At 41.3% G+C, this 24,266-nt stretch overlaps 1 protein-coding gene across 2 annotated transcripts in view; it reads left to right on the forward strand.

The window, feature by feature from the left end:
- Window positions 1-849: 849 nt before the first annotated feature.
- The window catches only part of insyn1 (inhibitory synaptic factor 1), a 47,103-nt gene continuing 23,686 nt past the window's right edge, over window positions 850-24,266 (forward strand). The window contains exons 1-3 of one of the 2 annotated variants that reach the window (XM_019278909.2): window positions 850-1,651; window positions 2,145-2,780; window positions 3,412-3,787. In XM_019278909.2, the coding sequence (XP_019134454.1) occupies window positions 3,644-3,787 (144 nt within the window). In that variant the 5' untranslated portion in view covers window positions 850-1,651; window positions 2,145-2,780; window positions 3,412-3,643. Of the gene's footprint in view, window positions 1,652-1,686; window positions 1,884-2,144; window positions 3,788-24,266 lie in introns of those variants that run through there. The other variant, XM_019278908.2, reaches the window with a different exon arrangement.

The following is a 24,266-nucleotide window of genomic DNA, read 5'->3' on the forward strand; positions in this document are numbered from 1 at the left end:
AAGCAGTGAAGCTACAAAGGGAACATGCTCAAGGACACCTGTTTCTTGGAAGGAGCAGTTTGTGAGATGCATCTTGTCTGTGCAACACTGCAGCAGCCATGTGTAAATGAAAGGAAAGGCACAAGATCCCATTGCAGTCCCCAAACTCCATATAGAGCCACAATGTGCTCCAGAATGTGACGACACATTAAAAATGTGATGGTCCTAAGATGACACAATGTGTACTCAGAAAATGATAACATAGAATATCAAGCATTTCTTTATTATATTTCTTAAAAGCCAAACTCGATCTTTTATTAATCAAAGAAAACATGCAAAAGAGAATTTATTATACTGCAGAATATTCACCCCAATTAGCCTTACAGCATCAGCATAACGTCTGTGATCCTAGTAGTAGAAACCACAGTGGACCCCAGAACAAATTCATCTGCATGGAAGATCCACCTAACCTGAATACATTCTCTGCATTTGTCTTTACAATTATGCTAAGGATTGCACTGTGCCTCTGGCTGTTCAGTACAGTTATCTGCCAGAACCCTCTGGAAACTGGCGTGCATTGCTCAAGAAGTTGTCATTATGAATTTGCTGTACTGTTACATTATCTCCTTTAGAAAACTAATTTCATATTAGGGTAATTGCCTCTGGTGGGGTTATGCACGGCTGTTGTGTTGGGGGGAGAAAAAAACTGCTGATGAAGAGGACGGGGGGAGAGAAAAAGTCATGCTGGCCCTCCCTCCCTATTTCTGTCTCTCAGTCAGATGAGGTCATCAAACACCAACCTGCTTTGTATATTAATGATGTAACAGCCAGGGATTTTTTTTTTTTTTTTTTGGACACCCTTGTCCCCAGAGACTGCTTGGCTGGAGGCAGAGGAAGACTTCATCTTGATTTAAGAGAGCGATAACACCCTCGATAGAACTGTGACAAAGGCGAGATAGGCAGCGTGAGAGCAGATAGTGAGAGAGTGTGGAGAAGGACAGGAGAGGAGCGAGGCAGAGGAGGGACTGCGCGCTACACTGTGCCTTTAAAGCACCGGGCCCCTCCCTCCACAGAGCTGAACAGAACAGCCGAGTGGTGCTTGGCAGGAGCCTGAGCCCCACGATAAACTCTGGCATCAGCTTCCCTTCATCCGGCAGTCAGCGAGGACACAGTGAGGGCGCAGGGGCAGAGAGACGGGGACGGAGGAAGGGAAAAGAGCACGGAGTGACAGAAAAGGGGGGAGGGGGGGAGGAGGAGAGAAAACAGGCAGATAGACAAGAGAGGGAGAGGCTGTCATAGGAATCACAGCAGAAGCTCAGCCCGCTCTGTCTGCCACCTCCAGATGCATGCGTACGCTGACGAGGATGACGGGGTGGTGGTGCGCTCTCGGCAGCACAGTTATCTGAGTGATGGTAGCGGCCGCGGCGGCGTCACAATCCGAAGTGGGAGCTCCTCTCGCCACTCTGGCTGTTAGTCATCTTTCAGCCTCCTCTCTCCCTTCTCAGAGTGCTATCAGGACCATTCATCGTTCCCATCTCATGCCTCCTGCTTCCTCCTCCTCCTCCTCCTCCTCCTCCACAGCTTCATCCTCCACTTCTACTCCTCCTCTGATGAGCCACAGCCTCAGAGTGAAATAACCCTGCTGATAGAAGCTTCTTTCTCTGTCAAGACAGTAAGTAGGGGAGGGAGGAAGACAAGTGTGTGTGTGAGTGAGAGTGAGAGAGAGAGAGACAGAAAGAGAATGAGAGAAAGAGAAAACAGCAAGGCAGCGAGAAGAGAAGATGTTAGTGTGTGCGACAGAGGGACTGCTAAAGAACCAGCAGGTTGTGAGTAGCTTGAATGATCCTGCTGTGCGTGGACAGTGAGCTCTGGGCATAGCAACAGCAAAGTGATGCACTGGAAAGGTGAGTAGGTGTGTGTTCTGGTGTGTGTGTGTGTGTGTGTGTGTGGAGGTGAGGTGCTGCTGCTGCTGGAGCAAGAGATGCATTTTAACAGCAGCTAAAAATCGTCAACGCAGTTAATTCCTGTCCACCTCTGAAGCTCCTTCACTCTCATTTCTGTTCCTTTTCATGCTGGTATGATTCTGAGAAAAGAGGGGTGAATGGAGACAAAGAGGGGATGAGACATGAGAGAATAAGTGATTGCTTTCCCTCCCGTCTGTCCAGGTGCCATGTGTGATTGGCCAGCGCACCCAATGGCAGTGGCATCGCCCTGGATTTGGCGAGAAGCTCTCCCCCCTGCTTATTCTCTGGGGCTCCTCTGGGAAGCATTCATAGGATTTATCCCGTCCTGCTGGATGGCAAAGAGCTCTCTGCCTCTCTGAAAAAAGTCCACAGAGAAAACATACACTACACGGATAAGAAGTTAAATAATTATCCAATCACAGCACAAGGAGGCAGACCGGGTTCCCTTAGCAACAACTGAAGGAGAGAAGAGAATCCTTTTCTCTTTCTGCTCTCTTGGTTTTTTTGGGCACACCCCTGTGGACTGCTGTGGGTCAGTTTTCTAAGACGACTTTGATAGCACTGTTGCATAAATCAAGCTGCCACCCAAATTCCAGGGGAAGGTGCTCCTTTGCCCTCCAGCTCCTTTGTAACTGTGTCTCATTGGCACCATGATTTTTTTGTTATCCCTCCACAAATTCTCATCACAAGTCACGTTCCGCTGGCTTGGAAATCAATTCATTCTGATCCCACGCCACCTGGAATAAGCTCTGCTTTGGGGGGAGATTGGACGCTTTTGTGAAAAGACCCACATCTACCTTCCTCCCTTTCATGGACGAGAAATGAAGGACAACATGAGTAAGTCGTCATCTGCAAAAAAGAAAAGAATGGATCTGAAGCAAAGTTTATTTTGACGTGTGTTTCTACAGACAATCTTTTTGTTTTTACTGAAGGAGGAAACGCCACACTGCACAGAGGAATATCCCTTTTTTTCCCCAAACAGGATCTGTCCTTTCTCTCTTAAAAGACAGTATCCCTCACTGAGGGACTATATTTAGAAGGCGAATCTCGTCCCCACTGGCCAATAATGTAGAACACGATCATTTTGAAAACTGAGTCACTGCTGGGAGTTCTATTTTTCTATATATGTTGGATAGCTTTCTCTATTAAAGAGTTAATACGAACCCCTTTTCTGCTTTCACTTTTGTATGTTAGCCTGCCATAATGTCACTGTGTATCACAAGTAAAAAGGACTGTTAAGGACAAGCGGAAGACAAAAAAGGTCTTTTCCCTGTATAGACAGGTGTTTTAAATAGTATCTCCTCGGGAACAATTTCAAACATACACACTGACACATGAGATGAGTTGGCTCAATACGATTATGTAAGAGTTTCATACCAGCTTTAGCCCATGTATTTTGCCTCTTCCTTTTCCATGGATTTACAGCGTTTGACTTGTCCCATGCACATTTTCTCTTTGTTTTTGGAAGCGTCTACCAGAGGGCATGGATGTCAGAGTGTGACCCTGTGCCGAGTGTGCGGGCGAGGCAAGGTGTTTTGGCTGCCCAGGTGCTTTTAAGATGTTGAGGTCTCCCTGCGTGGCCGGGGCCCCTGTTCGGATCAGTAGCACTGAGGCTCCTTGTAGCCAAAGACATGGACCCCGACTCGGCTCCCCCACGCCCTCAGCCTGTTGGCCACTGGCCCCACTTCACCCTGTAAAGGATGTCCCTCAGCAGAGCTCCGGCCCGGGACACCTCTGAGACCCCCAGCCCGAGAGAACGCATCCGCAGCCACATGAAGATGGTGATCAACCAGCTGGAAGGTATCCTCATAGAGCTCAAGGATGTGGCCAAGGAACTCCGGGAGGTGAGGTTCAGCTTATACATAACAGAATTTTGGGGGGCTTTAGAGAGGAACAGGGGAGGAAGAGACAGAGAGAATATGGGTGCCGGGTGGGTGTGCTACTCAAGCAGGCTGCATTTAATTAAGTGTAAAATTCCTTTTGCAGTGTGGAGATTTTGATTAAGATTTGAAAGTGATGAGATCTCACTTTTTTTTGGGGGGGGGTTTGTAGCAGAAGGATATTGTTGATTACAACCGCAGCAAGGCTGTCTTCCTTTTCCAATCAAACAATTGCTTATCGCCAAGTACAAATGTCCTTCATGTGTTCAGTTGTGTCTTGTGGGAGGTACAGTAGATGTGAAGAGCTGTTGAAAAGCAGCAAAGCAAGGCTGAAAGAAAACACAGAGGCAGGCTTAGATAAGATACAAGACTTAGCGCCGCAATAGTTATATAACCATTTTGTTAAGTATCAGCTGGATTCCTACTGTATTTTTGCAACTGCCATGGTAACACTGGGATGTTTGTGTGTGTATGTACAGTACACAGCCTGAACAAGGATCAACAAAGAAAGATACCTGTCTGTGTGCGTGAGTGTGTGTGTGTGTGTGTGTGTGTGTGTGTGTTTGCGTGTTTGCGTGTTCTTATATGCATCTACAAATGTACAAACTAAAAAATGCATGTGTGACAGCTAACAATCAAGAGTACATCCGTTCATGTATCTAAGAGTACAAAATGGCCCTCATCATCTCTTCGGGATCCTCCCCATGTAGTGTCCTGAGAGCCGCAAGCTCTTCTTACAAAGCTCCTCCAAAGAAAGAGATGAAGGCAGATAGAGAGACAGAGACAAATGAAACCTGAGCAAACAGTTGTTTCTGACCCGTCCCACATCCCCCAAGCACATCACATGATTAACCTCCCACCTGCTTCTGATCAGGGCTGCAGAGGGAGTGCATGTGTGTGTGTTTCGAAACGTGTTGAAGAAGCGAAATGGTGGATGTTAGTGCATGTAATGACCTGAAGGAGGAGGAGGAGGATTTTGAGCAGCCACGTTGAAGCTGCCATAACTCACTCCATCACCACACACAAACCTTACCCCCCTTGTGACATCATCCCCACTTCTCCCTAACTCCCAGCTCTGTCCCACTCACCAAGCTACTTTATGTACTTGCACAGTTGGAGGTGCAAGGGCACAGCTCACTGTGCGCCTTCTCTCTGGTGAGCAGGAGAAGCCGGCCTGCGCGCGGGAGTGATTGATGATTATGGGACAACAGCAAGTGGAATAATGCTGGCTGGAGCTATTTATAAACAAAAACATGGCCTGTGCCTCTGCCAGCTCCAACGCATATTACCATTCTTATCCCAGACCCCATTAGAGAGGGCTCTGCACAGTGGCTCAAATGTCATTTTTTATTGGGAGAGTATAATCCCACATATTGAAATGGCTAAGGAATCATATTAGCTGCTGTGGCAGGTCATAATGCTAGTATCAATATCCTGCAATTAACTGACCTGCGAGATTGCAGGCTGTATTAAAGGGAGATGAAGAAGCAGAATCAGTGTAGCGCCATCAGATGCATGAAAGCCTAATGTTCCATAAAATCTCTCATTCTTGGCCACATGAAAGGAACAACATAATAGATAACAACTGTCACATAAATAAATGATGAATTGCCGTGTGTATGGTGTGAAATAAATAACTCAGTAGAGCAGGAGCAGTAATGACTGATTATCACCCACAAGGTCTTTGGGGAACTGGAGATACTGCAGTGCTCTGAGGAGTTAAATCTGACACTCCAAAGCACGTAGCTGCCCAGAAATGAAGAAGTTACTGGTCTGTTACTATAGTTGCTTCACAGTATTGTTTTCATACCTCAAGATCACATACGTACAGTGTAGCTGTGCCCATTTGACAAAAGCTGAATCCAAAAACACCTAATTTCAACCCCTTTTATTAGTCACACGGCAATAGAATTGGCCATTTGTCCATTACCTTATGCATAAACCATTAGGTTAGTTTTTTAGCAGAAATAATACTTTACTAAATTTTAAATCATGATTTACAAAGTTTTAGTTTTTAATTGAATAAATATATCATGCCCAAAGGAAAAAAAATAACAAGGCCCAAGGGGAATCTCACATCCACAAAAGTAGGTGACACAGAACAATATTTGAATACATTTTATAGACCGATTTGCCAACACTTGGCTTGGATTGTGAGAAGTCTGGGAGAAGGCAACTAGAGGTGCTGTTTCAGATTTGGGATCTATCAAACATAATAATTATACATCCCAAATGACTTCAGCTCAATGTGGTGTTAGACAACTGATATTAGCAAGGACCAATAACCACTAAAATCTGAACACAGTCAACATGATGGTATAAAGTAGACAAATTCAATGAAGGATAAAAGTAAACAGAATTGTCCTTTAAGAAAGACATTCACGTCCACCGATTCCACTCTAAAGTGGCTTGTTTTCCTCATAAAGGCACAGAAGTCTTAAAAAGGGGTCACCCAATGGGTCTTACTTTCTTGTCTGCCAGAATTCATCATCCTCATCATCCCTTCCCTGGAGAACGTGCCAACCTTACATCTTAAATACTGGCAAAAACAGGTTCACAATTTCTACCAGAGAGTTTGGAATTAGAAACAACACTAAGTGCAGTCTAATCGAACTCTGCAGTGTAGGTACCATTAAACTTTAATCACTGTCGTGTAAATGGGGATTGCTTCCTGTGTGGCAAATGTATGGCACTCAGAAATTTGTAATATTAAAACACTGTGGACAGCACCATAACAAAACCTGGCCTTCAATTGTCTCATATTCTGTATGCTTATTTCTATTGGAATTTTAGCACTCAGGAAACAGCCATTTTGAGGGAACCTGATAAATGAGCAATAATGAATGTTAAATTAAAAAGCAATACCAAGGAAATTTCCATTTAAGTATGTAAGGCCTGTGCTCTTTTAGTCCAATCTTCACACAATACAGTAGTTTTATCCATCCTATTACTCTGGTCCTCGACTACATTAATGCTGGTTTTGTGTTTTACCATAAAAGCCAATAACATGGTCTAGTATGGATTAAAATCTACAGACATTTAGCAAACCATGCCATGTGGTTACCTACATCAAAGCTAACAGATGAAAACATTCCATCATAAGCTGTCTCTATGCTGTGCATTTTATTACACGGAAGAAAGCTATATACCATTAGTGTACATAAAGCCGTTTCATGAGAGAGATCATTTTGATTTAATTTGATTTAACTATGTAAACCATCACAATTGTTCGTACACGCTACAGTGCAGTCTCGCAGAGTAAATCCTCTTTACATGTCAAAGATAAATGCTACACAAGAGCATGCACAGTTTTTCAAGATTGCGCCCTTCAAAGGCCTATTACAGTCAAATGCAGCCTGTCTTACTTGTGAATCCCATTACAGGATGCATGACAGGTAAAATGAGAAGGATCTAAAAGAAGGACATCGGAAGGTAACGTACTGATAAACTACACCATTTGTAATAATAATACTGGCAGGAGTGGCAACTCTAGAGGAAATAATTCATTTAGGTATCAGGTCAACCTTGAATTTAGAAGTCTGAGGATAAACAGGGGAAGAAATGTCACCAAACAGAATGCAAAGCACAGTCTGAACGTTTGATGTGGAATTGCTCCATTTGCTAAAACTACTGAATTTAATTTAAAAAAATGTTGGTTATTAGAGATACAGATGGGTAAATAAAAAAAATTAAAAAATCTCAACCAGGAAGAAGAGGCAGTGGCATGGAGTAGGGGGAAGGGCAATGGCAGTGAGCTACACATCTTTATATGGAACCAAACAGGAATGATGGACTGTTATTATGTGGTTGCAGTTATTATGCAGAATTGTACCATGAGCAGACGATGCTGCACGTCTGTGCAGGGCTCAAGACAAATGAACACAGGAAGGCAATCAGGACTCGTAGAATTAAAGCTCTAAATGAGAAGAGTGAATGGACAAAGAGCAATTATCTGTAGCACAGTACACCACGTCCAGGACACTAGCCTCCATCAGTCAGCCTCATCATAATGCGACCGGCATACTTTTTCCACTCAGCTACAGGCCTGAAGTCAGAGGAGAGAGGCAAGAAACCACCAGTGTCAGGTAAAAACTGCATCCTCCAAATGTCAGCTTTTTAGGAATTAAGTCCTTAATAACAACTTTAGTAATGACGCTGGCCACCATGCAGTTTTAGAACTATACAAAGGATGTTGTAGAATAGTCAACTTTGTGTTTGACAAGCTTAGCCCACCACAAAATGCGCACAAGCACATCTCATTCAGAGTTACAGTCATCCGTGGGCACCATGGCAGACACAGTGGCACAAATAGGGGTGGTCTATTCAATTTCTATTCATCAGCCAGTACCAGATGTGTGATCCCATTGGCCTGGCTGTCAAATCAAGGCTTTTGTGCTACAATCGAGTCTGTTAAAGAAAACTGCTTTTTGAATAATTTGATCAGAAAACCTAGTGTAGTGTGTTTCATCTATGAGTTATGCTTAAATGCTACATTGTTAAAGCTTGATATGGTGGGTGAAGTATCCAAACAGCTGGTCCTCAGATCAGCGAGCCAGCAAGCCAGCCAACGGCATCTCTCTATCCAGACTGAAACCAGTTATGACACATCAACGTTGAAGCGGGGGAAGGGGAAACCACTGTCCCTCTCTCTGCTGAAGCTGCTGCACTCAGCACTGAACCAAATCTGTTCCAAACCCAGAGGCAGCCCAAGGGAGACCAAAACTAAAATCAAAGAGCTATTTTTTTCTGCAGGGGCCATATCCTCTCCTCACTCTGTGTTTCCCCCTGCTGATGCTGCTGAGCAGGGCAGGGAGCAGAAAACTGCCTAGCAAGAATCCTTCAACATTCAACCATGAGGGGGTTCCAGTAATCACTAGCACTTTCACTTAGGGGGTAGAACAATATAAAGGCTATTGGTGGACATTCTTATTCCATGAAATTCTTTATCCTATTTATAGGGAATATTTTGGGAAACTAAAAGGGCCGTGGTAAAGATATTAGGAGATTTCATGATCCCGTGGGATACTTATGTTAAATCTTAATAAATTTAATTAAGTTCTATCTTGGGGCGATCGGTAGCGTAGTGGGTTAAGCGGCCGCCCCGTGTGTGGAGGCTACAGTCGCTGCAGCTGTCCCCGGTTCGAATCCCGCATCGGACGGCCATTTACTGCGTGTCACTCCCTCTCTCTCTGCTTTCTGTCTATCTTCAGCTGTACTATCATTAAAGGCCAAAAAAAAGTTCTGTCTTCAAAGCTACCGATTTGGGAAAATATGGGGGAAAACAAGTACATTTCACTTGTGCTTCTACAGCACATGTGTCAACATGCTTAAGTAATTACTTCGGAAACAAAAACCCATTTTAATCCATCCATTAATGATGACTCGATATGGCTGATTATCACATCACCCTGGCAGGACATTGTGGTTATTTCTGTTTGTCCAAATTAATGCCTACAGTCAGAAATTACAATCAGTCACAAAGCTGTGTCCTGGTGGATCTTTTCCCACAAAGCAGCCATTTTAACTTGGCCGCCAATGTTGTGGGTTTACTGCCCAGTTGACCACAGCCCAGTGATCTCCATTGAGGATAGTGAAGCCGTTTCTCCATCAAAGAATCCATTTACTTCAGATTAAGACAGGGTTTGGCCCAGTCTCCAATCTGTGAACAGGCTGACCAGCTGTCCTTACAGACTACCAACACAAAGCGAGCAACGCAATGAATGCTTAACCACACACAGTGGAAAGTAGCCTTCAACCTGACATACCTGGGCTAAAGGGTTTCGTCTCATTAAAAGTCATTTGGACGAAATGACAAGTACCCGCCTGCTGTATCTGTCAATTTGTTCCTCCTTGCCTGACCTCTTTTGTGTGTGGAAATTAAATTCCTAAATTAAACTTGGTGACGTGCCTCCAGCGGAGTTCTCTTTGCTCAGGAAAACAACAAGAACAAGGTACCTCAAGCCTTATCTATTCTTCGCTGAACACAAAACACCCTGCCATCTCCACACCTGTGTTGCTGCCTTGAGCTGAGCTCCACATAAATTTGTCCATTCTTGGAATGAATCAGAGGCTCAATTATTCCCAGGGCTGACGAAATACCGCTTCGGGATTTGAAGCAAAACCTCACATCGTCTCTTGATTGAACTGATGTTAAATAGATTTGGACCTGGCCATAGTCAGGCTCATGTTTGCTAGTACAAAGTCTATACTTGCATTTAGTAGATGTTTCTATTATGACTAGCTTGCAATGGTAGTGACATCAGAATAATATTTAATTCCTTGAGCCTGATATTATAAAATATGCAGTATTCAAGCCTGAAAGAAGAGCAGAGTCAAGGAAGGCAGGGAGTTGCGGTAAACAACGGGTTAAGACTTTAGCGGCATCTAACCTTGACAGCTGTGGAGAGAATAAAACTGCACCACGCAAAGCATTCCCCTGAGCCTCTTTTACCTAGCTCTGCTGTGGAGCTCGAGCTTCTTTAGGATGCAGGCCCAGCATATTGACTCGCCCATCATGCCTGTAAGACCCACTGGATTAGCTGGCCCTTTGAGCTCTGCCTCTCTCCACGAACCCTGCACTCAGCATAGACTGTAATGAGGGCTTTAGGTTAGACCTCTGCTGAGGTAAACACTCCAAAAATTGTGCTCACAATGCTCATTGATTTATATCAACTAACACGCCTACTGTGGGCTAGTTACAGATGAAGGAATACAAATTTTTACCATGCATGTTTGTACTTTGAGATCCAGCCACAAAACCCTTTTGCTTGTCCATAGGCAGGGATAGAGTTCAATAGGATACAAATGTGAGTTAAAGTCAGAGCAAAGAAAGATAGAATATGTAAAAGAATAAGGGAGAGAGAGAGAGAGAGAGAGAGAAAGAGAAAGAGAGAGAAAGAGAGAGAGAGAGAGATGAAGGGTGGATGGAGATAATGGTTTCTCCTGCTGTACAGAATTGCGACAGACTGGGTGGAACAGCTTAGATCAATTGTTGCAATTGTGCTCGTTCGTGGGCGTGTTTAGGATTGTTTTGGCCTATCTCTGTGCTGTGAATAAAACCAGTAGGCTGTAGTTAATGGTGTGAAAAATGGCATCCATCGAAGTGCACAAGCAGCCTCCAAGAATAGCTACATCATTTCATTGTGTCAAAGCATACTGTATGCAGAGGGACAGCTTGCTCTCCAATCGGCCCTCAGACTGACTGTCTCTTTTACCAGGTGTGGATCCGATGCAAATTTCTTACCCAGAGTACAGATACACGTAAGGCATAATGAGCTCTACAAATTAATAATGTGATCTGATTACAAAGAGATGCGATATTTTCCTCTATTTCCGTAGCCTGTGAAAGTGCTCAGGGCAGCGTGGGCCAACCCACTCACCAGCATAACAGCTTAATCCAGCTGCAATCTTTGGAACTGTGTTACACTGAGGGATCGTCAGGAGGCTTTTTTGTCCTTCCTTTTATTTTTAGCCGTAGTCTGAGATGCACCATAAATCAACCCAGTTTCGAATGAGATTGTTCGGTTTTAACCAGCAGAAATAGCTGAACTGAAATGGCACAGAACCAAGCATCTGTACCCTCTGGCCTTAACTTTTTAAGGTCTTTTTAGGAATGTTACGATGATGCACAGTATGTAGTGAGTATGTCCACCCTGACATATCATTTCAAGCAGATGTTCTCAGATACCTAGACATCGGTTTCTTCTTGTAATCCTTTTAACCATAGATAAATAATATTGTGTCTGGCGTTTTTTTTTCTGTGTGGTAAGGATAGTGGATGAATAATATAATGAAATTTTGCTTATTGGTTTGCTAGTTGGCTACTTACAAAGGTAGTAAATCAGTAGCATTTTGGATGGTGGGAAGATTGTTATTTCCTTAAAGTTCTTTATTGTAAAATGCTTATTTGTCATAATCAAAGCAACAGCAACCATTGGAGAAATGCACTTACATTTAGCCTAACAACCTGTACAATAAATGGGTGCTTATAGTTTGACACATTACACATCTTTGTCATTCATTATGAGGTCACTGCGTTAAAATAATGAGGGAGGAAAAATCATTGTAACATTTCAGTTTTGTTATAAATCTAAAAACACAAATGTCCAATGATTCTATAAGGAAGTTGTCAGAGTTATACATTAGCGTAGACTCTGGTCATTCATTATGAAGCACATTTCCCCAAGCAGTTTCTTTGTGTCCTAAAAAAACAACAACACACACACAAGACAAAATAAGGACACACCGCCATGGAAAACTGATTTTTTTAAGCTCTATAAATTCTGGCACTTCTACTAGACCTAGTTTTATTGATTGTGTTGTGAAGTCCAGACAGCACAACCACAAACTCAAAATTTTCTCCACATTGCTATTTTGATCTCAGCTGCATTCTTGCAATAAGACATGTCAACAATATGTCTTTGAAAATTTGGGAAATATTTAAATTACTTAAAATTTGGGTACTAACATTTTTATGTCTCATTTTGTTTTCTATGGCTATACCATTATGCTGAATATACCTGGTAAAAGAGCAACATTATTTGAAGAAATCATTGAGGGACTAAGGCTCCTTTCATTTTTTTTAAAATTCACTTTTGATATAGGTAATGAAATTTACCTCAACGACAAGTTGTTGATGTAGCAAAGCATTTACTAGCACAAACGAGAGTAGCTGTGCTGTTCTCTACATAGCCACGTAGTACCAATTTGGAACAGGTGCTAAGAAAAGAATTAGACTGAATTATTTTTGCCTCAAATTTAGTTTGTGCAACTAAACTGCTTTGTATGAGCCTGTGTAGTGTAGTGAATAAAACTGACGCAGCTTGTTGGGGGAAATGCACAACCTGAGAGTGAGCAGCATAACATGACTTGAGGCAACCCCCTCAGATATATTTACATGTAAGTTGGTTGCGGCTGAAGTTTAATTTAATTTGGCCTGGGCTCATAATAGAATTTATCGATTTAGTTGCTCAATTTAAATTTTTAATTTGTCATCAATTTTAAAAGGTACTTTAAAGAATATACTGCTGGAATTTGCATTAATTTCTCTGATTGTGAGATCACACACATCTCAAGGGAATAATGGCTAATACACAGGTAATGCAACAAGACTCCAAATGGCAAAACATTAGATTTTCTTACTTCGATTTGTTTCTAATCCACCTAATTAATGCCAAGTAGACAGAGATCCATTTAACATTTAAATGTCATTCATTTCTTCACTTCACTATCAAAATAAAAAATGGATGGGACTGCTACAGTCTACAGTTGCTGGATGGATATTGATACCCTGTAGTGACATGGCCTCCTGAGTACTGCAGAGATAGTGCTGGAGACTAAGATATTAATCAGCAAAGAAAAACGGTGCATCCTCTAAGGACTCACCATAGACAGCTGTACTAATCCCATGAATCACAAAATTTAAACACTGGCATGGAAGATGAGCCAAGTAAAACAGTGACACACAGTGCTGTATCAAGCAAACACCTGTTCACTCAGGAAGTCTCTTTGCATCCTGGCAGTTGGGTGCATACACAGTGATGCATGTTGCTTACATTTTTGTGGTTTTCTTTGCTTTGAAATCATTTTAAGTGCACTACTTCTTTAATCATTTGGCTAGGTGGCTAGCTGTTGGCTTGCAAATTGGACGGGTTTTAGATTTCATTGGAGATAATGTCCAAGGGGAAGCCATCTATCCAACATGAAACAAGGTTTGTGCCAGGAGGTGTTGGTGGAGCAGGTGCGAAACCTGCAGGTAAATAAGCTGGCCATGATAGTGAGTTATTCCTCCAGTACTAATTCGGTGGTGGTTATGTTTCTGAACAAAGAATGCTTTTTGCTCAAAGTGACCTTTGGTGTAATGTTTGTGCATGTTGTACCACAGTCACTGTGATTCCCTGTAAAGGACAGCACCTTTACAATCGCTGAGTCTAAGATGTAAAAACCACGAAATGTAATCCAGCTGAGCATTTTAAAAAACGGCTCTGTGTTCCTGGAATCTCTGTCTCTCTCTTCCTCTCATTGCCTTGCACCGACACTGGCTCACACTTTGCCAGTGTCATGGCATGGTTGGTTGCAACGTCTCTCTCAAAAGCATGACAACGCATCATCTAATGCAGGGCAGGGCAAAATGAAGGAGGCACAGCAGAGAGGGCAGGCTAATTATTCAGATACACACATAAGAGCAGACAGGGACAGAACATGACAACAAACTGTTTGGGTGATTAATATGTTTTGTCATTTGCGCAGTAACCTGTGCAGTTGGTAGATCAGCCCAAGACGATGAAGCCTAAGATTTCTGTTTTTATGCAAAGTAGACGATACAGCAAGGTCTATGAGGGTGAAAAATATAATTAGACTTTTTGGTCTGCTGAAGGATATTAACTGGGGATGAGACTGCAGGTTGATGTGGGCTGCTGCAGGAAAGAAAAATCCTAATTATGATTATAGAAAAAGCAGATTGAAAAAAGAAATACTGATGAATTTACTGATGAACATGCATTAGAAAATTCTCAAGGTTAATAACCTATTGGATTGTCTCTGTTTCAAACACTGTGCTAAGAGAACAAATTCCCTGTGCTTAAAATTATTTGGTCTGTTCACTATATACAGTGTTCAATATTTCATTATTTATTATTCCATAGATTCCTGATACTTACTACAGATATGAATATGTATATCTGTCTGTTACTATCTAATGTGGTAATACAAAGTGTCTGACTTGTGGCTACTTGACTATTGTTTTGCTTCAGTAAATAAAATCATCAATAGTCACGTGGGAGGCCCGTGTTGTCAGAGGACCGCATGTTTATAAAGAGTGAGCTGATAAAGATGTTAACAGCCTTATAACCATTACTTTACGATCATGCAGCTTTTTGACAACAGAAACATATATATAAAATAACGATAACGATAAAAGACAACACCAGTGTTTTATGATTTAACAAAACCAATGGGAGAAATAGGTCCTCTACATTTACAGGAGTTTAATTTGAAATATGTATGGCATATAAATGTAAAACAGTGTATTACAACATACAAAAGTTAGGCTGTTTTTTTTTGTTTTGTTTTTTTTTAACAGAGGAATACATTGAGAAAAGCTGGATCCCTATAATATAACTTTAAATCAGAGTAGAATCAGTTACTCAACCAGCTGAACATTAATCAGCAGCTATTTGTATTGATCGATTTATTGCTTATGTCATTTCTAAAGCGAAGACACTGATGCCAATCTCAAATGTTCCTGCTCCTGTTTGTCAGCTTACATACACCCTTGTATAACTGCCATCTTTCTCACACTCGGATCCATCAGTAAATAGGACATTTTCTAGTCAGCCACTGAGAAATGCTGGTATTTCTTAGTTCACCCCAACTATTTGGCCTTGTTTCCCCTCCTGAGAAGTGGTTTAGAAATTGCTACTTGTCCTCTGTGACCACTATAAGACGGCATTCTTTTGACAGTACTTTTGCTAATTGGAGTTGTGTGTCCCTTATTTAGCAAATTCTGTGATGACACAGATAGTTGCTTTTCTATCTCTCAGAGAACTTGATGTATTGATCTTCTGATGACATGGTTTCTTTTGGTCTGGCTGATTGTGCTTTGGATACATCTGATCCAGTTTCTGCAAAGCATTTTAGAGTTGACTGCCCCCTTAGAAACCCTTTAGTCTAGCCCTGCTATGCTGAGAAAGCACCTCTTTGTTTATGATAACAATTTTTCTTTCACTTTCACTTATAACTGAATACTTGACCCTTCTGATTATTTCCTGGTATACATGAAAATATTACTTTAGACTGAAACTTTAAATGTGGTCTGAGACTGTTGGACCCCACCGATCCACAGATTGGGGGAAAAAATGTTAGTTATAAATGCATAAATTACCATTTTACACTGCAGTTTGTTTGAATTTAGACATTTCTAGAAAAAGATGTACAGCAGTGACCTGTAGCCAGCAGAACAAAAGGTCATCCTAGCAGCAGTAATTCAACCTCTAATTGTAACATTATTACAAGCCTATATATGACTGCATGATTTATTTTATTAATTTAAAGATCAACACAAAAAGCTATTCCCATCACAGATCCCATTGATTTTAGTGGTGGTCACCTTGACTGTGGCCACTGAAGCATGCAACTCCCATGCACTTAAAGACTGACTGAAATTAATATGGTTTGATTGACTTCATGCAAGTAGTGCTTCCATCATTCTCCCTAGCCAGTATACAAATACAAAAAATACCTGCAGAGCCTACACAGGGTGACATAGTGGATCGTTAACCATGGTCATCTGAGGAAATCTGTTATGTAGGCATGCTCATGTTCATCCACACTGCCTCACATGTGCAGCAGTAAGTAATGTACATACATACAGTACATTCTAGAGGTGTGAGTTTGATTCTTAATATATCTTGATGCATCTCATTCAGGAAATCTGTGTGTAAAGTTAGCACCAGTCACCAGGTAAAAAGTGGTAAAATATGAAGGTGGCTGTAAAAATGATAAAATAAATCATGTGGTTTATTATTTAAGTGGCTGCTGAATTAAAATAATTAGATTTTTAAAAAGTATTAAAATATATTGCTCAATTGTCTATACAGTAGTTATGCACATGGCTCATCAATTAACACCAGGAGTCAGAAGAATCTACAGTCTACAAATATTATATATATTAGCTAGGCTAGCTGTATTTTTTATGTTTTTATTTTTTTGATGTCTACTTTCAACACATTTTTTTATTACTCACTGCTGATCTCCAACATAAAAGTAACGTTAGCCAAAGATGCTCTGTTAGCCTAACGTTCACCCACAGTTCAATGTGAACAAACGTGAAAACATTACTTTAAAAACTTTATTGTCCAGCTGTGGCTGGAAAATCAACAATCAACGTTAATAGACGTTACATCATTTTCTGAACACTGCAAACTCCCAAATGTGTTCCGACACTGCATGGATGCAGAATCCTTCAGGTCCGCATTGTGATGCATTTTATAATCAAGTAATATCCACACCTCAAGTGCATTCACTCCAACATGGCATAATCCATATTTGCATGCTGTCTGTGGTAAAGAAAGTATGAAATAACTGAAGAGTCTGACAAGTAAAGCCGCTCCACTGTCCTAAATTCAACTATGACTCATTCAGTTTTGTGGCTCTCAGTGAGTGAGCACAGATTATTCTGTGGAAATGAGATGGTTGATAGAGATACTGAGAATGGCTTTTTTTTTTCGGACAGGGTAAGATATGGACTGACTTGTTTTTTCTTCCAGTGATAACTTACTATGACTTACTTTGTTGCTGTGCTGGCAAATGAGGATGAACAAATTGTATACTCTATTATAAACCCATGCTGCTGTATGTTTTTTAAAGTTTCCTTCTTCTTCTTAACAGTTTTAATGGTCAACGATTACAGTGCGATGATCAATACAATGTGAGGTCCACTGTGAAGTAAAAGGGGAAAAAAGGACTTCAGGTTAATCATGATTGCAATGACCTTCACATTGCTGGCACCATACCACATAAATCATAGTGCCCAGTCTGTAGCTCGAGGTTTATTACCAATTCTGTGTGCATCTGTGACTTGCCAAAAGGCAAACTACGTGACTAATTGACCTAATGTTTAGAGCCTGTCCTTGTTTGGCTTTAGAGCTATTGACATGAATTAGAAGACGGAGGGAAAAAGAGATGAAGCGGGGGTGGAGCTGCGACGATGACCTCTACAGTGTCTATCAAGGTCATAGCTGGAATTATAACTCCTAGAATCAGCTGTTCATGTTGGCAAAGAGGGCAGCTTGATGAAGTGGTTTGCCCACAGTCAGGACTTTCAGAGTCAGGTGAGGGTGAAGACACACAGGTCATCCATTGTTGGGTTTGAGTGGAGAGGCTTTTGTCAGCATAAAACAAATAGGACAAGGGTACAGAACAGCAGGGCACCCAATGTCCGTCGCAGACTGTGTAGGTGTCTCTGTATGTGGGGAAAATATTTAGAGAGTGAGAATGAAGAGATGATGTGGTGAAGGAGGAAGAGACGGAGGCAGAGAGAGAGAAAAAGAAAGAAAAGAGAGACACAGACAGACAGACAGACAGACAGACAGACAGACAGACAGAGCGAGAGAAGGCTTATCTCTTGGCCTGCAGACAACAGTTCTTTTTCAGAGCTGCAGCCGTGCACAAAATGGGTGGGAGGGGTATCTGTATGTTCCTCTTCAGGGGAGTATGAGCCAGAGGGTCAGCAGTTCATCCCACAATTCTATGGCTGCACGTCAGCTGCAGATGCACGACTATAAAAAAAGTGGGTCTAGCTATTTAACACCTGTCATTCCTGCATCTGCACTGGGAGCTGAGTAGAGCGGCTGTTAGCCAAAGCATATTTGCAAGAGTTCACAAAGGAGCACAAATGATTTCTCTTTAGCCATCTGTGTGCTTGTATTTTTCATTTTTTTTTCAGTACTGACATATAAATGATGCTGGAATTTCACATGTCCTTTGCCCCTAAAAAGCATCAGATCCATCTGTCTTGCATCACTATTGCTTTGCAGAGTCATTTGTAACAACCAAAAATAGATTTGGTCTACATTTAGTCAATGACATCTGCTATGACCTAAATGGAGGAAATATTAAATGGGCTGCGAGTAGCTAAATTTGTGGTGGCACACACTCTGTAGAGGGATCTGTGTTTTCAGTACATCCTTATGTAGCTTCCTTGGGTTGATGTTCTGTATTTTCAGTTAATAAAGAATACCAGGGCAGAACATAATATGGGGCAGCATTGTTCAGAAATATAATCCAATGTAATATTGGTTAAGAGGGAAAACATATTTTTATGTGATAGAGGGCTAAAGGTGCAGCTTTTTAATTTTTTTTAATATATATTTCTAAGACAAACTTCAATTATGAATGTGAATACACCTGGGTTGCCACTTTAAACCAAACAACACACAGCCATCTGGGTAGGCTTCATGTACATTCTTTATGGAGAGTTATGTGTTGTGAGACAATAAAATTCCCAATTCAATTAAGGAAAGTCTTGGCAAGCCTGTGAGCGATAGCCATATTTCCCCACATTTTCTATGCAAATGAAAACCTAATTTCCCTACTTATCATACCACTTTTCTCAGATCAGTGTTCCCTTACTTTCTGCTTGGGAGCAAGTCCCACAGTGCTTTGTATCCACAGCTAAGTTGCCATTATAATGCCCCACTTTGATTCTTCCAAAAAAGGGATCTCATCCCCGCACGGCTTCATCTCCTTTTTAGTCAATGCTGCTCCAACTGATTGTTTTAGAACTTCAAAACAAAGTGTTGAATAGAAACTTAATAACTAAAGATAAAATATTTTTCATGTTTAGTGCTATTCATTGAAGTAAAATTTCTAAAAAAAAAATAAAAAAATAAAAAAAAGGGTGTTCATCAGCAGAGTTGTGTCTCTCTTGAGGAATATAATAAAAAGAGTGACAGACATGCAAGGGACTCTAGTTTCAAAACTTTTGCCACTATTTCGACACAAGCAGGAGACAGTGTGACCTTTGCACATAACATAGCTGTGAATGTAAATCTCACACGAATCTGTCCAGCTCCACTAATTGATGCCTGCAGCAAAAAGACAAAAAAAATCTGTTGCTTTGACATGTTCATGTGAAAGCTTGGTGGCACTCCTAGACCAGTGCACCTCTGGGAATTTGCACCCTGTCGAATGCCCTCTCCTTTGCTTGAACAGATGCAGCCCATACGGACACCTGGAGGAGGGTGACACCATTACCTCTCCTACACTCTAATTGCATGGACATAACATTGGCAGTAGGGAAACTGTTCCGAGGCCAAATTCTACAGGAGAGGTAGCAGGTAGCTTGATGCTCTGAAATTCATTCTGACAGTCCCTGCCTGATTGACAGATTGATAAAGGTTGACTGTGGCCTCTACTCGCCGCAGGTAGACAGGCCATTTGCCCCGCCTCCACGGGGCTCCAGGGAGGTTGGCTTTAGGGCTGGGAAGTAGAAAACAGCTCAGGAAACATTTAGTTCTGGATTTGAATCTGGCTGTAACCGTTGGTGGTCAGGCAATTAGATATACACTGTGCAAAACACAGCCTCATGCTGTTCTCAACCCACTCCTGCCTGCTTGCCTCAGCACTATACATATGTATGAGAGTAAGCTCAGGAAGAGAGAAGGAGTAGCAAAAAAGCCATAAGCCATAACCATTTTTGAGTACAGGTTGTCGTAATGGGTTGTAATGCAGAGCTATTGTTTCCTATCACGGACATGCTTTGACTCTTGTTTAACAAGTATATGACATTTTAATCAGTTTTGTTGAAAAAGTGTTGGCTTAATAGCTTTTTTTGGAAAAATAAAAACCTACGGCGACAGTCACCTAGCCTGTCATGCTGTTTGCTACAGTGGTTGCAGTCTGAGTAATGAAATGAAACCCGCTTTTATGCACTTAAACATAGAAAAAAAGGGAAAAACAAAGATCAATAAATGCTACTTTCACTTCACAAATATATTGTTGTTGTTTTTTTTGTTTTTTTATCAGTGAGACTAGTGGAGGCAGAAGATACACTATTGATTTCTGATCCTAGGACACCAGTGGCTATCTTTGAGGAATAAAGCAACAAACTTTGTTGCTTAAACTTTGGTTATCATCTAGTATATCAAAACACAGTCGTATTAGAGGCACGCTAAGATGTGATGCAACCAAGCCTTACATCCTTGAGGAAACAAATAATTAAATAAAGTTCGAGTACTGCAATGTCAACACTTTTGCATTGTAATGAGGTGTGCAGAGGTAAATCTGCATACCACCATGTTATCTTGGAATGACTGGCTTCAAATGCTCTGGATACTAAAATCTCTGATCCATGAAGATTCATAAATTGTTTTTTATCTTGTATTCATGTATACATCTCTCAGTATACACGTCCTTTATCTTGGATAAAAAAGCAGCCTAATAATTTCAGACTGATCATCTTAAAAAGAAAAGAAAAAAGGAAAGAAAGAGAGAACAAACAGTATCATCTCTTTGGAGGGCAATGAGCCATTAAAGGCAAAAACAAGCAACAACGAAGTAAGGACAACTTTGTCACTCAGCTCACCCACCCACTCCTTACCCTCCTTTCACACAACATTGTCAAAATAACTGTCAGAAGTGTGCCTCAGAAACTGTTGGAGAAAATGTTGGACTTTGTGGGAGGTGCTGTTTGCTCATGATATTGAGGATAATAAAGAAAGAAACAATCAAGCTTAACAGTTCAATTTAGAAATATCATTTATTTGATGAACGGTGCAACACAGCAAGCCTTAGCAATTCTTAACAGTGAGACTCCATGTTGAAGCAATGGAGAATTTTTCTACCGACAAAAATCACTGTAAAATTTTGTGACAGCCAGTAGCTATATTTTTACATCCATTTTATATTTCATTGGATTTCCTTCCTTCATATGCTATCGCTGTATTTAGCATTGATGATTTCCAATGAGGGAGTAAAAATAGGCCATCAGATTCTCTTAATTCACCGCACACACTCTGCCCCTGTCATTTAATTGATAGATGCACGCTCTTTCTTTTTTCACTCTCTCCCGCTCAACCACAAAGCTATCCATTTATTGCCACTTTCATTACTCGGAGCAGAGCGGTGAGTTTCTGAGATCAGTGCTGGGTATCTGGTGGCTAATGAATTGGGTGGACTGCAAGTGATTGCAGGAGCATCTGCCTTGGCTATCTAAGGACACTTAGTGACATGTTCAGAGTGACAACAGAGAGATGAGGAACTAAAAGCTACTGCTGCCTGACTTATTACAAAGCAGACAGATAAGTCTTGAATTTATCCCAGTTTATTTTCTATTAAGAGACCAAATTATAATCGTACAGCTACATATTGAGGCATATACATATGAGAGCTCTTGAGATATGTGTTTGATTAGATGTTTATTTATATCACTGATTTAAAAAAATAAAAATAAAATAAAAACTCCCTAATGCCATGCAACTTGAGATAGTACATTTTATTGATGTGCATTCACGAAGCTGGATCCCTGCACTACAGTAACAGGGCAGTGCTGGTGTGAGTGTGGGCCCAAAGCACCCTGCCAGCAGCACTGAGGCATGTCATTAGAAGCACCCAATCAACCCCACACGCAGGACTGTTGCCAAAGTGCCAGAACTGTGGCCAGAGGCAAAAAAACATAAACATTGGTCCTCCAGCAGGTATAAGGAGCAGTTCAGGTCTGCTCAGCTCTGTCGGATGGGTGAGTCCAGTTCCTTATTTTTTATTGGTTAAATTTAGACCAGTGTCCTACGCTGCAGATAGAATACTAATCAGGCCAGTGCCAAGCCAACGAGAGAGCTGCAAGAGACTCCACTCCTGTATTCCTCCTCCATTTCTACTGCATTAAAGCTATCAGGCTTTCAGGACAGTGTACAACTGAAGTAAGCCAAGCAATAAGTTTAACCGTAGCCGAGAGATATATTGACTACTTCTCACACAATTATGAGCAGCATTTGCACCCAAGGCATTTTAGTAACACATTGAAGTCATTTAATGGGACGCCACTGGACTATCCAAATAAAGTGTGACCCATTAAATGAATATTTCATATGCATTTTGATGGGATCTATGTGAGACTCTGCAAACATTACCTGTTATTTATTGCCCTGCTGATATACTCTGATTCCCTTCCATTTCACATTAGAGAGTCAATGCTTTTGTCATTTGTTTGACTATCTACTGTAAATTATTGAGTGGGTACAGTATATTCACATACATAATTGAAGAGCTGTAGATGGAAAAATCAGCATTTTGTGTATCTCATAATCAATCATATTTCAGAATATGGACTGTTTTATTCCAATATTTACATTGCTGATGTAGACACATTTTTTTGCAACATTATAAAAGAGATTTTAGTCGTGAACAGAGATTTTAGTCGTGATCTGGTGGCTCTCATATTGTCAATCAAATATAGCATGTTCCAGTCTTTGATTTTTAATAACATACAGCAACACATGGATAATTCACGCTCCCTTAAGTGCTTGCATGGGGAGCTTTCCTGGCTACATATATGGGAGCATGTCCGTGAGACTTTTACTACACGTTCCTGACCAACATTTCTTTTCAACATCGATAACACGGCTCTACTCCAAAGATTAAAGGAAAAGCTGGAGTAACATTTGTGGCTGACCGAGCACACCAACCCCCATCTTGTTCAGTCTCCTTCCTTTTTTTTTTTTTTTTGCTCTGAAAATGAGAGCAGATGCCAAATGAAACCACTAAGCAGAGCAGTACTGAAATAAAAAATAGCTGTAACCGGGACACACTGGGTGAATATTTAGAGCAATGTTCATATTTTAGCATGCTATTTCATGTCATTCCAGGTCAAAGCGGATCTCGCCTGTGCCTGTACTAATTTAACTTCAGGTTTGAGGGCAAGTATAAGTACAGTACAGTGGTGCCAAGTAAGCACTGTTGACAATGTGTGTTGTTCTTCTGAGAGATGGGGCTGGGGCTCTGGCTCTGTCTTTCTGTCTATCATGCTCTCTTAGTCCTTGAACTCACCTGAGTCAATAGAGACACTTCAATCGCAGGTCTAAAGTCATGGGGCAAGGGAGATGATACCCACGTGTCAGCACTACATTTGCTCCGGCCTTGGAGGGAGAAAGAAGGGTTAGGAAGGTCAGAATAAGGGCAAGGGAAGGGAACTAAAGACGGAGAAAGAGGCAGAATCAGGGTGCTTCATCATCTCCAGTGACAACTGCACACAGAGGGAAGCAAAGTACATGTCCACTTACAATCTGCAACCTTATCCAGCAGGCTGCCAGCTAGCGGTCACCTCGCAGACGTCTGGCCAAGCCCATCTATTAACCCAGAACAGCTGGCCACTTTCCAGGTTGAACGACTGTGCTTTTAATTGTGCTTGTGCTCTGGGGGGGATGGGGGGAGGAAGGGGGGTCTTCTACGATTACATTTACATTTTGATCATTAGCAAAGCGTCTCGCCTCACAGGATCACTGCTCAAGAGACACAGTTTGACAACAAGCCATAGACGGAACACCTGCCATCGTTAAAATGTAATAATTTTTTGGGGGAAAAAAACAACAAACATAAAAATGTTGTTGTGTCTTTTTTTCTTTCTTTTTTTCACTTTAATAACCTTGACCCCCACAAAACACACACCATAACTGCTGATTCTCGTCTATGCTGCAGAATGCACCAGCATCTACATAATACAACAAAACTAATTTCCCTGTCTCCTGCTGTTCCTGAGTCCTGAGAAGATGAAAATATTCATTGCTGTTGTCCTGAACACAGCATAATCATCTAGGATTTATGCTTCTTGCTTGTATCAAATTAATTGTGCATGGAGTGAGGACAGTCGAGAGAATATCTCATAGCAATGGATTTCACCATGTCATCACACAACTGCATAAAGTAAAAACTATATTCTTTGTTTGTTTGT

Source organism: Larimichthys crocea, chromosome VIII (assembly GCF_000972845.2).
Source record: "Larimichthys crocea isolate SSNF chromosome VIII, L_crocea_2.0, whole genome shotgun sequence".
Lineage (NCBI taxonomy): Eukaryota > Metazoa > Chordata > Actinopteri > Sciaenidae > Larimichthys > Larimichthys crocea.